This window comes from Sciurus carolinensis, chromosome 12 (assembly GCF_902686445.1).
Source record: "Sciurus carolinensis chromosome 12, mSciCar1.2, whole genome shotgun sequence".
NCBI lineage: Eukaryota > Metazoa > Chordata > Mammalia > Rodentia > Sciuridae > Sciurus > Sciurus carolinensis.
The window spans coordinates 54,269,366-54,286,716 of record NC_062224.1 but is presented as its reverse complement, the minus strand read 5'-3'; the positions used below and the strand labels follow the sequence as shown (position 1 = coordinate 54,286,716).

At 36.4% G+C, this 17,351-nt stretch overlaps 1 protein-coding gene across 1 annotated transcript in view; it reads right to left on the bottom strand.

Moving 5' to 3' along the window:
- Nucleotides 1-17,351, bottom strand: part of Fmn2 (formin 2) — a 275,933-nt gene that overhangs the window by 189,095 nt on the left and 69,487 nt on the right. The window contains exon 7 of the mRNA XM_047520535.1: nt 523-610. Coding sequence (XP_047376491.1) covers nt 523-610 — 88 coding nt within the window. The remainder of the gene's footprint in view (nt 1-522; nt 611-17,351) is intronic.

Below are 17,351 nucleotides of genomic sequence, written 5' to 3'. Positions count from 1 at the left end.
GTATTTTTAATGGCTAGAGATACCCCAGTATCTGATTCACACTTGTATTTATCAATAACTCTTTGAGCATGGCATCCAGAAATAAACACTTCAGATATGGTCCAACTACTTACAGAGAACAGTGGAACTATACTTCTATGATGTAAAAATATTTATTAATAACAGACTAAACATATCTGGAATGGACTGAACATTTGTGTTCACCATAATTTATATGTTGAAATCCTAACCCCCAATGTGAGGTAGGGATTTGAGGAGGTAATTAGATTTTGAGACTAGAGTCCTCATGAATGGAATTCATGATCTTATACAAGAGACCGATAAGAGCTCTCTCAGACTCTTTCTGCCACATTAGAATATAAGGAGAAACTGGCAATCTGCACCCAGAAGAGTGTTCTCATAGAACCCAACCATGACGCCACCTTGATCTTGAACTTCCAAAGAAACATCATATCCTTCCAACCAATCCATCATATCCAAATTTTAATATTCAATAGTAGGATTTTTATTTTTTACACTTACCATGTTGTATGTCTTTCATATCTAGATGAAGACTAGACATTAAGATTCCAACAGCTTGTGATCTTTTGTTGCTTAATAACTTGACAACCTGCTCAAGAAAGAAAGAAAAAGGGAATATTAATATGAATTCCAATATACTTAATATTTTTTTAAATCCTAAATAAAGAACAAATTAAGAGAAAACACCTTATGTCATTCCTTAAGGTACTTAAAACTGATTTTTGTTCTTTTCGTTTTATTGTTTGAAGGGAGCTTTGGGGGTTTATATAATAAATTTTAGAAATCATGCTTGTAAGAACCTTGTAAGAGCCTGATTTGTCAACAAATAAATTTTCTAATAGTCTAGGAAATTAGTTTGGTCTCTATGAAATAACAATTCCACATCTGATCATCTCTACCCTGATATTTTTAAAGTATTCCTTTTTTACTATGATGCTGTGAAAAACTGATCAATACGCAAAGGGCAAAATAAAAGCACATGCATGGAGAATCTGTGAGATCAGATCAGTTGTACCATAAAACAGAAAATGTGCTTTTATTTGGGTCATTTAGAAGGCTATTTTATTGGCAGTTCCTCTTGTTCTGCATTTGACCCACATTTTATGGATAACTTTCCAACTAATTAATAGAATAATACAAGCATCAGACTGAAAGGACTACATCAGCTCAATCTCAAGTCAGCTGTTCAGAGAGACTTGGAAGACTCAGTACACACAGCCCCACCCCTGCCACCCCAGGAAGGTTTCTGAAAACAGAGGTGGGTAGGCTGCTACAGAACAGACACATTTAAACTGTGTTCTCTAGAAAATAACACACCACCAATAAATCCTGCTTATGAAACTCTTATCCCAGGTCCTGATCCTTGAGGGGAAGCAATTTCTATTTACTCTCTGTGTTTTGTTTTAAATCTGCTTAGAAAAACATTGGAGGAAAAGGAAAGAAAAGTGGTTATAGTCAAATTCCCACAGGTGACAGATGCCCTAACAGCTATCGCCTTTGTTGACCTTGTCTTCCTTTTTGGTTTTAGTTCAATCAATCAAGAAACTAATAAAATAATTATACACAAGGTCACAGAGTAAAACATTTTTTAAGCCATTATTTTCATTCTTTTTAAAATTTTTTTTATTTGTTCTAATTAGTTGTACATGACAGTAGAACACATTTATATATTTTGATAAATCGCACAAAAATGGAGTGTAATTTCTCATTTTTCTGATTGTATATATTGTAGGATCTCATTGGTTATGGAGTCATATATGTACATCAGGTAATAATGTCTGTTTCACTCTATCTCTGCTAACCCCATACCTCTTCCCCTCCCTTCACTCCCCTCTATCTAATATAAAGCAACTCTATTCTTCCCTAGCCCCCACCCCACATATCGGAGAACAGTCTTTGGTTTTTTGGGTTTGGGTTATTTCACTCAGCATGATATTCTCCAACTCTATCCCTTTACCAGCAAATGCCATAATTTCATTCTTTAAAGCTGAGTAATATTTCATCGTATATATATATATATATATATATATATATATATATATATGTGTGTGTGTGTGTGTATACATACATATGTACACACACACCATTTTCTTTATCCAGTCATCTGTTGAAGGGCACCTAGATTGGTTCCATAGTTTAGCTATTGTTGAGTTGAGCTGCTATAAACATTGATGTGGCTACATCACCACAGTATGATGATTTTAAGTCCTTTGGGTATAAATCAAGGAGTGGAATAATTGGGTCAAATCGTGGTTCCATGCCAAGGCTTCTGAGAAATCTCCATTCTGCTCTCTAGAGTGGTTGCACCAATTTGCTGTCCCGCCAGCAATGTATGAGTGTACCTTTTTACCTATAACCTTGCCAACATTTATTGTTGTTTATATTCTTGACAATTGCCATTCTGATTGGAGTGAGATGAAATCTTAGAGTAGTTTGAATTTGCATTTCTCTAGTTCCCAGAGATATTGAACATTTTTTCATATATTTGTTGATTGCTTACATATCTTTTTCTGTATTCTCTTTATGATAATTTTTCCTGTATGGACATACATGCCTGTATCTTTTAATTCAGCAGTTTCCTACTTTTCCAAACAATATCTCCATTTAAATTGCCCATATAAATGTTCATTTGACATGCCTAAGACCAAAGTCTTATCAGTCCACCCCAAAACCTCTAGCCAACTTCTCCTTCTTTATTCCACAGGATGAAATAAGGATACCACTTATCATTCATCTACCTGCCAAAGTGAGAAACAAAAAATCAGTGTACAGTTCTACTGAGACAGGAATTTAGGAAGAAAGAGATAATGAGTCTCAAAAAAGAGTGCTCATGAACCACTGAAATGGAGAAAACACCCATGAACCATTGAAATTCAAAAAGCACCCATGAACAGTTGCATCTCCTGAGAGACATACCCTTGGCTCACACCCATGACCTTGTCAACAAAAGTAACATGAGGGTCATGCACGAACACAAGGAAAATTGGTACAAGATTACATAACTCAGCTCTGGCTCTACCACTAGTCCATCCCCTAGCAACCACTGTTCATAAATATTAACACCCCACACTAAGAGTTTGCTGTCTCTCCCTCTGGAGACAGCTCACATTCTCCTTTGAAAGAGTATACTCCTTCCTTTACCCTCAAAGGCATCATTCCTGAGATTGCCCCCATTCCACCTTGAATATGTATCTACTTTCCTAAATTAACCTCTGGCTTGCCTTTGACTGTTATGTGCTTCAGTCACATATACCAAGAATTCTGCTGGTCCTGAGTCAAGTTCTCGCTCCTCTCAGGGAACTCCTCTAACTTGGAGATAGCTCTTCTTCTGTGATAGTACCTTTCCTTCAAAAGCATACTTTGCATTGATTAATGCAAAAGATAGCTGACTAGTCTCTCAAAAATCTAGCTTAGTGTTTCTCAAACTGTGTTCTTTAGACCAAAAGGCATCACCACCACCTGGGAAGTTATTAAAAACCAAGAATTGGGGCTCTATTACAAACCTCCTCATTAGAAAATCTAGGAGTAGAAAGCATCAATCTTCATTTTGAAGCCTTCCAAGTGGTTCAGAAACTAATGTAGTCTCATCCTTTCTTGCCCATTCTCCAAACTTATGTCCAAGGACCCTCTCTGAAAATGTTGGTATTTGCATGTTGCTTTTTTACTTTTAACCTTTATTTTTTAAACTTGAGTGGCTTGTTTAGGGGTTAACGTTTAAAAGGGTTATATGGAATGGTTTTCACAATTCAGACGTGAAACTTGTGTTTTCTATTATAATTCGAATGCCCTTCATTACCTACTGTATTTTACATTCCAGTGCCCAAGATTATAGGTAGGAAACTGGGGATGTAGCTAAGATGTGTTAGAGCTTTTGCCTAGTATACTTGAGGTCCTTGGTTTGCTCGCCAGTATTACAAAACAAAACTAAAAAGAAAGATAGGAATAAAAATTATCGGAGATCCAAGATGGTGAACTAGAGGGAGGCTGCGTTCCTTGTCACTCCATAACTCCGTTTTCAAGCAGAGGATATCTGTTTCTTGCTGAGGCAGGTTTTGCTGCTTATCGATCCCCTTCTGTTTACCCCATTTGTCTGCTGTGACCACCTGCAGTCTGTCAGCATATTGATGCCTTTTTTGAGTGCAGACTGCTCACTGTCAGGTGCCTATCATCCGCCATTTGCCTGCCTCTCCTCTGTCCTTCACCTGCCTTATACCTATCCATCACCAATGTACAAGGTTCACATTCCGATCCTCCAACAATAGTCAGCAAACTGATTGCTGACCGCCAGTGGAGCACCAGCTGCCTGCTGATGCCTGGAAGTTCACTGATACAGTACCTGCAGGTTTGATTACATGTAGCTGCCGCAATTTTGAGACAATAGCCAGGCCCCATAGGACCCCGGGCCAGACTGACTGAGCCCCGTCTCCAGGAGCCCTCAGCCCAACCAATCACTCCCTGCCTCTTGGACCCTCACATCAACTGACTGCTCCCTACTGCCAGGAACCCCAGACCAACTGACTATACCCTATCACAGGGACCGCAGTCTGACTGCACCTGGCCTCCAGGATCCCGCAACTACACCAAACATACCCAATCTCCAGGACCCCTGCCTGACCAACCGCACCCCGCCTCCAGGACCTCAAGCTGACCAAGTCCACACCCTGAGCAGCAGCTCCCCATTCACCAACACATTTGGAAGCCAGAGCAGCCATCTGGGATAATCCTGGAAGCCAGAGCTCCTATCTTTAGGTGGGGCAAATTCCATCCTGAGACGCCTGCTGGAGGCTTAAAGCTCATATTCAGGTAACTCTCATGCATCAGGCTACTGAACACTGGGAAGTATCATTACTATACGACTGTTATACTGTAGATTTTCTTTTTTCTCCTTATTGAAAAAGTTTAAGTTTTTATTTCTTTACTTTTCTTGCTCTCTTTTCCTTTTGTTTACCTGCTCCCTCAGAGACTCTTTCTCCCTTTTTTGCATGCTAACATCCAATTTCTTTTGATTACACTCTCACCCTTTCTATTATCTGGAACGTCTGTATATTCTTTTCTTATCCCATTAAGAGCTACATTCTACATCCCTTTGCATCCTGTTTGTCCTCCATTTGAAACTGCAGACCTTATTGCAAATCTGTTTGTTTTACTGAAGATAATATTTGAACTCATTCTGTTTATTGTGACAATTTTGTTATTGTCCTCATAGGGGATATTTGTTCTAGGATTGCATAGTGTCTGAATTGGACACTGCTAATATTGATCTCCCCTTAAAGAAAGGGTTTTGGAAACATATAGGGCCACTATAAGCCTATAGGGGGAAATCTGCAATACCACAGATCTGCACTGCTAGAGGGGAAGATACATGAACAACATGAAAAAAAACAAGGAAAGAAAATGATCCAAACAAATCTAGATTCTATATTAATAGAATCCAATGACAGTATGTTAGAAGAAATGTCAGAAAAGGACTTCAGATTATACATGATTAAGATGATTCACGAAGCAAAGGATGAGATAAGAGAGCAAATTCAGGCAATGAATGATAATACCAATAAGCTGAAAGAGCACCTGCAGGAAGCAAAAGATCATTTCAACAAAGAGATAGAGATTCTAAAAAAAAAAAAAAAAACAACAAAAAAAAGGAAATCCTTGAAAATGAAGGAAACAATAAACCAAATAAAAAACTCAACAGAAAGCATCACCAAAAGACTAGACCACTTGGAAGACAGAACCTCAGACAATGAAGACAAAATTTTTAATCTTGAAAATAAAGTTGCCCAAACAGAGAAGATGGAAAGAAATCATGAACAGAATATCCAAGAACTATGGGACATCATGAAAAGACCAAATTTAAGAATTATTGGGATTGAGGAAAGCACAGAGATACAAACCAAAGGAATGAACAACCTATTCAATGAAATAATAGCAGAAAATTTCCCAAACCTGAAGAATGAAATGGAAAATCAAATACAAGAGGCTTACAGAACACCAAACAGACAGAATCACAACAGATCCACACCAAGGCACATTATAATGAAAATGCCTAACATTCAAAATAAAGCTAGGATTTTGAAGGCCACGAGAGAAAAGCATCAGATTACATACAGCGAGACCAATACGGATAGCAGTCGACTTCTCAACTCAGACTCTAAAAACTAGAAGGGCCTGGAACAACATATTTCAAGCTCTGAAAGAACGTGGTTGCCAACCAAGAATCCTATGCCCAGCAAAACTAACCTTCAGATTGAAGATGAAATAAAATTCTTCCATGATAAACAAAAGTTAAAAGAATTTACAAATAGAAAGCCTGCACTACAGAATGTTCTCAACAAAATATTCCATGAGGAGGAAATGAAAAACAACAATGTAGGTCAGCAAAGGGAGGAACTACCTTAGAGAAAAACCACTCAAAGGAGAAATCAAGCCAACTTAAAAACCAAAAATAAGCCCAAATGCCTAGGAATACAAATCATATCTCAATAATAACCCCGAACGTTAATGGCTTAAACTCATCAATCAAAAGACATAGAATGGCAGAATGGATTTAAAAGAAAGACCCAACAATATGCTGCCCGCCAGAGACTCATCTCATAGAAAAAGACATCCACAGACTAAAGGTGAAAGGATGGGAAAAAACCTACCACGCACATGGACTCAGTAAAAAAGCGGGGTTTCCATCCTTATATCAGATAAAGTAGACTTCAAGTCAAAGTTAATCAGAAGGGATAAAGAAGGACATTTCATACTGCTTAAGGGAACCATAAATCAGGAAGACATAACGGTAGTAAATATTTATGCGACCCAAACAATGGTGCATCCCTGTACATCAAACAAATCCTTCTCAATTTCAGGAATCACATAGACCACAACACAATAATTCTGGGTGACTTTATCGCACCACTGTCACCACTAGATAGATCTTCCAAACAAAATCCAACCAAAGAAACCATAGAACTCAATAACACAATCAATAACCTAGACTTAATAGACATATATAGAATATCTCATCCATCAACAAGCAGACTCACTTTCTTCTCAGCAGCACATGGAACCTTCTCGAAAATAGACCATATGTTATGCCACAAAGCTGCCCTTAGGAAATGCAAAAAATAGAGATACTGCCTTGTGTTCTATCAGATCATAATGGACTGAGGGTAGAAGTCAATGACAAAATAAAAAAGAGAAATTACTCCAACACCTGGAGACTAAATAATATGTTATTGAATGAAACATGGATAACAGAAAACATCAGGGAGGAGATAAAAAAAATTCTTAGAGGTCAATGAGAACAACAATACAACATGTCAAAATCTCTGGGGCACTATGAAAGTAGTACTGAGAGGAAAATTCATTCCATGGAGCGCATTCCAGAAAAGAATGAAAAGTCAACAACTAAATGACCTAACGTTACAGCTCAAAGTCCTACAAAAAGAAGAACAGAATAAGAGCAAAAGTAGTAGAAGACAGGAAATAATTAAAATCAGAGCTGAATTCAATGAAATTGAAACAAAAGAAACTATTCAAAAAATTGACAAAACTAAAAGTTGGTTCTTTGAGAAAGTAAACAAAATAGACAAACCCTTAGTCACACTAACAAAGGAAGGAGAGAGAAATCCTCAAATTACTAAAATTCATGATGAAAAAGGAAATATCACGACAGACACCACTGAGATACATAACATAATGAGAAGCTACTTCGAAAATCTGTATTCCAATAGAATATAAACTACTGAAGACACTGACAAATTTCTAGAGACATATGCTCCTCCCAAACTGAACCAGAAGGACATACACAATTTAAACAGATCAATATCAAGCAATGAAATAGAAGAAGCCATTAAAAACCTATCATCCAAGAAAGCCCAGGACCACACAGATTCTCAGCCGAGTTCTACAAGACCTTCAAAGAAGAATTCATTCCAATATTTCTCAAAGTATTCCATGAAATAGAAAAGGAGGGTACCCTACCAAACTCATTCTATGAAGCTAATATCACCCTCATACCCAAACCAGGAAAAGACACATCAAGGAAAGAAAATTTTAGACCAATATCCTTGATGAATATAGATGCAAAGATCCTTAACAAAATATTGGCAAACCGTATCTAAAATCATATTAAGAAAATTGTAATCCACGATCAAGTGGGGTTCATCCTTGGAATGCAAGGATGGTTTAACATCCGTAAATCAATAAATGTAATCCATCATGTCAATAGACTTAAGGATAAGAATCATATGGTTATTTCAATTGACGCAAAAAAAGCATTCGACAAAATACAACACCCCTTCATGCTCAAAACACTAGAAAAAATTGGGATAGTAGGAACATACCTGAACATTGTAAAGGCTATTTATGCTAAGCCCGTAGCCAACATCATTCTTAATGGAGAAAAACTGAAACCGTTCTCTTTAAAAACGGGAACAAGACAGGGATGTCCTCTTTCACCACTTCTATTCAACATTGTCCTCGAAACTCTAGCCAGAGCAATTAGACAGACTAAAGAAATTAAAGGGATACGAATAGGAAAAGAGGAACTTAAGCTGTCACTATTTGCTGATGACATGATTCTATATTTAGAGGATCCAAAAATCTTCTCCAGAAAACTTCTAGACCTCTTCAATGAATTCAACAAAATACCAGGCTATAAAATCAACACACATAAATCTAAAGCATTTTTATATGCAAGCAATGTAACAGCTGAAAGGGAAATGAGGAAAACAACTCCATTTGCAATAACCTCAAAAAAAATAAAATGTTTGGGAATCAATCTAACCAAAGAGGTAAAAGATCTCTACAATGAAAACTACAAAACATTGAAGAAAGAAATTGAGGAAGACCTTAGAAGATGGAAAGATCTCCCATGTTCTTGGATAGGAAGAATTAATATTGTCAAAATGGCCTTACTACCAAAAGTGCTATAAAGATTCAATGCTATTCCAATTAAAATCCCAATGATGTACCTTACAGAAATAGAGCAAGCAATCATGAAATTCATCTGGAAGAATAAGAAACCCAGAATAGCTAAAGCAATCCTTAGCAGGAAGAATGAAACAGGGGGTATTGCAATACCAGAACTTCAACTCTACTACAAAGCAATAGTAACAAAAACGGCATGGTATTGACACCAAAATAGACAGGTAGATTAACGGTACAGAATAGAGGACACAGACACAAACTCAAATAAATACAATTTTCTCATACTACACAAAGGTGCCAAAAATATGCAATGGAGAAAAGATAGCCTCTTCAACAAATGGTGCTGGGAAAACTGGAAATCCATATGCAACAGAATGAAACTAAACCCCTATCTCTCACCCTGCACAAAAATCAACTTACAATGGATCAAGGACCTTGAAATCAGACCAGAGACCCTGCATCTTATAGAAGAAAAAGTAGGTCCAAATCTTCAACTTGTTGGCTTAGGATCAGACTTCCTTAACAGGACTCCCATAGCACAAGAAATAAAAGCAAGAATCAATAACTGGGATAGACTCAAACTAAAAAGCTTTCTCTCAGCAAAGGAAACTATCAGCAATGCGAAGAGAGAGTGGGAGAATATCTTTACCACTCATACTTCAGATAGAGCACTAATTTCCAGAATTTATAAAGAACTCTTAAAAACTCTACATGAAGAATACAAATAACCCAATCAACAAATGGGCTAAGGATATGAACAGACACTTCACAGAAGAAGATGTACAAGCAATCAACAAACATATGAAAAAATGTTCAACATCTTTAGTAATAAGAGAATGCAAATCAAAACTACCCTAAGATTCCATCTTATCCCAATTAGAATGGCTATTATCAAGAATACAAGCAACCATAGGTGTTGGAGAGGATGTGGGGAAGAAGGTACACTCATACATTGCTGGTGGGGTTGCAAATTAGTGCAGCCACTCTGGAAAGCAGTGTGGAGATTCCTTAGAAAACTTGGAATGGACCCACCATTTGACCCAGCTATCCCACTCCTCGGCCTATACCCAAAGCACTTAAAATCAGCATACTACAGTGATGCAGCCATATCAATGTTCACAGCTGCTCAATTCACAATAGCTAGATTGTGGAACCAACCTAGATGCCCTTCAGTTGATGAATGGATAGAGAAATTATGGTATATATATATATACAATGGAATATTACTCAGCTATAAAGAATAATAAAATTATGGCATTTGCAGGCAAATGGATGAAACTGGAGAATATCATGCTAAGTGAGATAAGCCAATCTCAAAAAACCAAAGGACGAATGATCTCTCTGATAAGGGGGGGTGGGAGGGGGACAAGAATGAAGGAAGTAGGGACTGTATAGAGGGAAAAGAGAGGTGGGAGGGGTGGGGGGATGGAAAAAAATAACCGAATGAATCAAACACCATTACCCTATGTAAATGTATGATTATGTAAATGGTATGCTGCTACTCCATGTACAAACAGAAACAACATATATCCCATTTGTTCACAATAAAAATAAATTAAAATAAAAAAATTATCTACCACCTTCCAGAAGACATGCATTCATGAGAAGACAGAGGTATCAAAGGATGATGCTACAGTTTCCTAGAGTCATTTGATGTTTATATCAATGAACTACTGACATTACCTTTCCTTTATTTCAGTACCCTGAATAAGAAGAAACTGAAACTATCAAACTAGAACATTTTAAAAATTCAGTGACCACAGGTACAATGAAAAGGGAAAGTAGACTCTTCTAAGATGATATCAGAATACTTAAGTCAGAAAGCAGAAAATGTAGAATTAACAGTTAGAGATGAAGCCCACACTCAGACCATAAGGAAAAAAAAATTTTTCAATCTTGGTAAAGTCTTATCAGATTCAGTTATTTTTCTCAATGAAGTAATTATCTTAGCATTACCTAAAAGGCAGGACTGTGTAGAAATCATGAACTAAAGGTATCTTTCTTTCATTCTCATTTTACCTAAAACGTCTGGAATCTTTAAAACACAGATTCTGATTCTTGAGTTGAGAATGGGGCTGAAGTTCTTCATTTCTAACTAGACTCCCAACAGATAATGCTCAGAACACAAAGGTTCAATGTTCTCCTACTTACTTCCTAACATGTTCTAGAAAAGCTAGACTGTTCAGTACTCTAAAGTCTCAGTTCCCTAATCTATAATGGTGATATCAGTATCAACTTCAAAGAGTTCTAGTGGATAGCACGGCAAAACACCTGGTACTCTTAGCAAGGTTCCTAGCAAAGAGTGTGCTTGTAACAGTAGGTGACGGCTATAAGAAGTTAATGCAAATAATAAAATGTTTGGTGACTTTTATCTTAAGTTGGTTCTCAGTTTGCTGGGCTACTAATTCATTTGACTTTGCATCTGCAGAGAACATCATCTCAGGAAAAGTCTCAGATTCAACATTAATGGTATATAAATCCCAGATTATGCTTTGAAATTAATCAGGAAAAAAAAATTGGAGTAGACCAAAGAAGGTCATGGAATAATTCAGGAATAATTCAATAGTCTTTTATCTCTAAGAAAAACAAAAGAAGTAGTAATTGGATTGTTTTAGGTGAACTATTCCTTTTTACCTCTGAAAATTGATACAGCAAAATGAAGGGTTAAAAAATACTTAAAACAATGATTGCTTACTCCTTCAGAAAAGTGTTAATTTTTTTTCAAAGATTCAATAATTGATGATAACCATAAGAATGAGTAGTAAGTCAAGTACCATCTTAAAATAAAAGTTATTGCTGGGCAAGGTGCCGCACACCTGTAGTCCCAGTGGCTCGGGAGGCTGAGGCAGGAGTATCGCAAGTTCAAAGCCAGTCTCAGCAAAAGTGAGGCACTAAGTAACTCAGTGAGACCCTGTCTCTAGATAAAATAATAAATAGGGCTGGGGTTGTGGCTCAGTGGTAGAGTGCCCCTGAGTTCAATACTTGGTATCCAATAACTGAAAATAACAATAAAAATAAATAAATAAAAGTTATATAGTTTTTGTTTCGATTGTTTTTAAGGAGTATCTAAAAATCTAGTGTGTGAAGACAGTGGTAACTCCTTTCTCCACTACAACCAATTTTCAAGTGACAGACCAGGAGACCATCACAACTGATATCGACAGTAAAACAAGAATCAACTAGATCATGAAAGAAAATTTAAAGGTGAGAAAAACCACCTTCCACTTTGTACTTTCCACATTTGCCTGCCAGTGATTTTTTTTTTAAGTTTATTTATTTACTTATTTTGGTGCTAGAGTTCAAACCTATATGGCCTCAGAGAAGCTAAACAAGTACTCTAAAACTAAGCTCTATCCGGAGTCCGGTAATTTCAGATATAGTCAAGAAGTTTCAGGTGACATTGAAAACCAAGTACTCTAAGAAGAAAAGAAAGGCCTCTACTTTTCATTCATTTGCTGTATCTTCTAACAGTGCTCGAAACAGTAAACTATATATTAAAAAGTAATACACATAATAGTATTAGACTATGCATGCCTATTTTGATTAGTGCCTAATGTAACTCAGAATCAAAATTAAGAAAAAACCTTAGTGAAATCCTTAATGGTAGACTGGCAAGCAACAGACTAATGTCAATATTAAAGAGAAAAGAACAAAACACTCCAATGCACTAGAACTCTACTGTCTAACACAGAACAACTAGCCACATGTGACCAAGTAGTCGCTTGAAATATACACAGACTTTAAAGATCTGATTAAGTAAAGTCCAAATATGTCATTTGTATATTAATTATACATTCAAATGACAATATTTTAAATCTTTTCATCCTATATACTATGTTAACATTAATTTAAAATTTCTTCATATTTTTTAAAAATGTGGCACTAGAAAATTTTTCTTCTGCTTTTTTTTTTTTTTGCACACTAGGCAACTGACCATAATGCTAGGCAAGTACTGTACCATCCAGCTATCCCAGACTTAGAAAATTTTAATGTTTAATAATTGACTTTATTCTATTTCAACTAGGTATTACTAGATCAGGAAGAGCTAACAATTTCACATAAACTCCTGAAACCATTTAGCTTGGACCTAGATTTCTTTTCTTTCTTCCTTTCTTTTTTTTTTTTAGTTCAAAGTTCAATTCAAACAACTGATGACAAAGATGGTATGTGTGTCAAAGGTGTCTTGGCCATTGAGCAGCCTCATTTTTGAGTCAAAGAAAGAATTAAATTTTCTAAGTTTCCTATTAGCTTATGTGCTAAAAATTCAGAAATAGAGGGACAAATACTGATGCCAGAATTTGAGACCCTCACCTTAGGGTCTCACTTATTCTCCTTTCTATCACAGCACTCTGCTCCAGAGACCATTAATACTACATATTCAATTTCCTTGTCCTTCAGACTGGATTTGAACTTTCCTATTAATCAAATGTGGTTCACATTACTTACTGATTACAAAACTAACCTAAATGAAGATATTTATAGTAATTAAGATAATTTCTTTTACTGTTTATAGAGATCATACCCATCCCTTTTAAAGTAAATTTTGGCACAAAAAGAGTAGAAAGTAGTCCATCAATAATATCATTCCTCAACACAACCACCACCTATGACATATTTCCATATCTTTAATAAAACCTTTACTGAACTTTCCTTCTGTAACAAAGCACATTCCTCCAAGGGCTGGACATGTCATCTGATGATCTGAATACAGCCCAGTATTGGCATGCTACAAATCTTAGCTAAAATGTTTCACCAATTTCAACAGCATTTTCCCTCTCCTCATACTTTCCAATTTCTTCCACATTTTATTTTTGACCTCCCTAACTTTTATTCTTTGAACACAATATCATTTCATCCATTTTTCTTCCTGCCTCAGTAATAATTTTTAGTCTCTTTATCTGGTTACTTTTCCGGTTATTTCCTTGGACTGATTTTTTCTTCTGTACTTCCTACCATCTGACCCATGACGTTCCCACCAAGGTTGTTTCTGGCTCTTCATGTTGCTTTTCTCTGTGGTCTAATGAGTACATCTGAGACTTTTAAAATGCTCTCATCTATGTATACCTCATCTCTACCTCACTATTCTGCGCTGTTTTCCATGTCTCTACCTCCTTCATCTCAATGTGACTAAATTCTAAGCACATTCATTCTACAAAAAAAGGACTATTGTGATGAGTACCATGTTTAAGAACCTATGCCACAGAATCCTCTTCATCTTTTAGCAACAGAACTTGGGGATCTTAACTGGGTATTATGGTTGGTCAGCGAACATAACACTTTCCACAGCCTATTTATACCTAGGAATAGCCATGTCAATAAGTTGTGAATAATGGAATGCAGGGAGTGTGTCGGAGGCCCCTGAATCACTATAACAACACCTCAAGGTAATCAATTTACAAAGAGAAAAGGTTCATTTTAGCTCACTGTTTTGGAGATTTCAGTTCAAGATTTTGTTGGCCCCATTGCTTTCGGGCCTGTGGCAAAGCAGCATATCATGGAATAAACATGTGGCAGAACAAAACCACTTACGTCATAGCCAAGAAGAGAAAAAGAAAAGACAAGGAGGGTCTCTAGTCCCACTATCTCCTGTGAGGGCATGCCCCCAAAGACCTGAAAACTTCCACTGAGTTCCACCTCTTAAAGTTTCCACAGCCTCCCTGCAGACCAATCCTTTAACAACATGGGCCTTCAGAGGAAGTTTAAGATCCAAACATGCAAAGGGAAGACTCTATGAAAAATATTCTTGCTCTCCATTTCTCTTTTCCTTCTTCACTCAGCCCCCCACCAAAAAAAATTGAAAATGAGTCATTTGATCTGCCATAATTCACCCTAAGAATGAAGTAAAAAAAAAAAAAAAAAAAAAAAAAAACCTGGGACATGAATCTCTGATAGAATAGAAACACTGTACCTCCCTGGACACTCACCTGCCCAGACTTCTTCATGAAAGAGAGAAATTCACAACAGGCAGGCAAACCAACATGCTAACTAATTTATCTACTAAGCACCAGGCACCGTGCTAGACATTGAGGTAAATGCTCAGAAGGCCAACAGGAAGAAGAAACTCATCATCCTCTGCCAGTCCAGATCTATTTCACAATCTCGGCAACTCAGTCAGCGATACCATTTCCAGTCATCAGGGATTGGAAACTCTTGACTCATTCTTCCTCTTCATTTCTCATATCCAGTCACACATCAAGTTCCACTGATTAAGTTCCTTATCTTTCTTTCCTTTCTTTTACTACCACCACTCCAGTGCAAGTTCTCACCACTTCCTCCCAGAGAAGTAGGCAGATTGGAATTCTGCCTCAACCTCCCAATCCTGCTTTTAGGACAATGTATTACACTGCCTTCCTCCTGTCACGCCTTCCCTTTAACAGACATTTTACTAGTCCCTTATATTTCTGCTCTATATTTCATTGTCAAAGGGGCACTATTCACTGCACAGGAATGTTTAAATCTCATCCCTCTAGGAAACTTCCTGAACATCCTAACCTCTCACCCAACTCTTATAGAGGCTGAGTTAGGAGCCTCTTCTTTATTCTCATAAGATTGTGTATTATACTGCTATAATATACACAACTTAGTAATTGTTGGGGCAATTCTCTCCAAAATATAAGCACATATAGACAGACTGTATCATATTGTATACTTCAGGACTCAGCACAATGAATGATATGTAGCAACTATTCAATCAATGTCTGAACAAGTGAACATTGCCTAAAGTACTATGCCCATCTCTGAAGCTCCCCTATAATCTTGGAAAATAGTTCTCACCCTTGGCTACACATCATAACCACCTAGGAATCTTCTTATTCCTTTTTAATTACTTGGTTACTTTGTTGAGTTTATTTAGTTAGTTAGTTTTGCAGTGCTGGGAATCAAACCAAGGGCCTGATGTATGCTAGGCAAATATTCTACCTCTGAGCTACACCTCTGGTCCCTAGGTATCTAGAGTATTAAAAAAATGTTCCTGCTTTTCACTTCAAATGTCCTTTTTTCTCTAAAATATACCCCTGGAATTCAAATTTCACTTTCTTTAAATGCCACGACTAATGTTAAAGATTTCAGAATCATTAAAAAGAAAATACCCAAATAATAATTAAGCTATGATTCTACTACTAAACTGAAGTCAAGAACTGCTATAAATTAACCTATATAACTTGCCTCAGATCATGTAACTATATATTGGAAAAAATAATATAAACTGGGCTGGGGATATAACTCAGTTGGTAGAGTGCTTGCCTTGCAAGCATGAGGCCCTGGGTTCAAACCCCAGTACTGAAAAAAAAAATATATATATATATATATACATATATATACACATATATAAAAACTATATTTATTTAATAACCTAAATTAAATAATTTAAATAATTATTTGACTAAAAAATAATGAAATTTATTGTTAATTCAGAACTTGTAAAAAAGTGTGTTTTATGTATATTACCTGTAGTACTAGATAATTAAGATGATTTATCAAATGGTTCCCTATTAAATCTTCAATGCAGATATTTTAAATTTCTTACAATTTAGGAAAATCATGCACTAAATAAGGAAACTAATTTGCTCCCAATCCAAATTCAGAGTCATAACAAGAGTTTTGTTTCTTAATTCCTAGCCAAGGGAGCATACTGCTTTCTTCTGAAGCAGCAAGTTATGTCTTGCTAGAAACTGGATATTAGATTAAGGGGATAAATAGCCAGATCCAGTAAGGCAAATCCTTCTCTGAGTAGGGTAAGATAAGAACAGTCAACTATAGAGATTAGGTAAAGGTAAATTCCAGAGCAGAACTATAGAATGTAAAAACGGCTGTTTCTCACACAGATATTCGAGCACAAGGCAATATATCAAGTGGTATGCAATGCACTCAAGCAGTGACAGATGCACAAAGCAGCCAAAAACACTCAAATGAAAAATGAGCAAAGGAGAATATGAGCAAATACGAAACAGTAAAAACAAATCGAGTGAGATAATTAAGAATGAAGGAAAATACAGAGATCCCAATTCCCAGATTCAAGATTTCCAATGAATTGCTCTATATGGAGGCAGAGGATCTGTTATTTTGAGCCATGTCTTTTTCTAAAATAGCAGCTTTAACTTTGGACAAGGCCTGTAAACCTCAATTTCCCTATCTGTAGAATACAGTTAATAATCCATATGCGATAGCCCCATATTTGTAGATAAATATGATAACATGCAAAATATTTTTAAAGTATAAAAAAATCTTACAAATGTCAGGTGTTGATATATTTAGTAATCCAACAAGTAGCAGTTACATTTCATAATGCTATAAAGGCATGTGAGTTTATTCTAACAAGAGGAACACTACAGAAAATAGAAAGTGATGAGATAAACATGAAGAATCAAGAGAGAAAACAACCCACACATTGGTTAATTCCTGTCCTCAGAGATTTA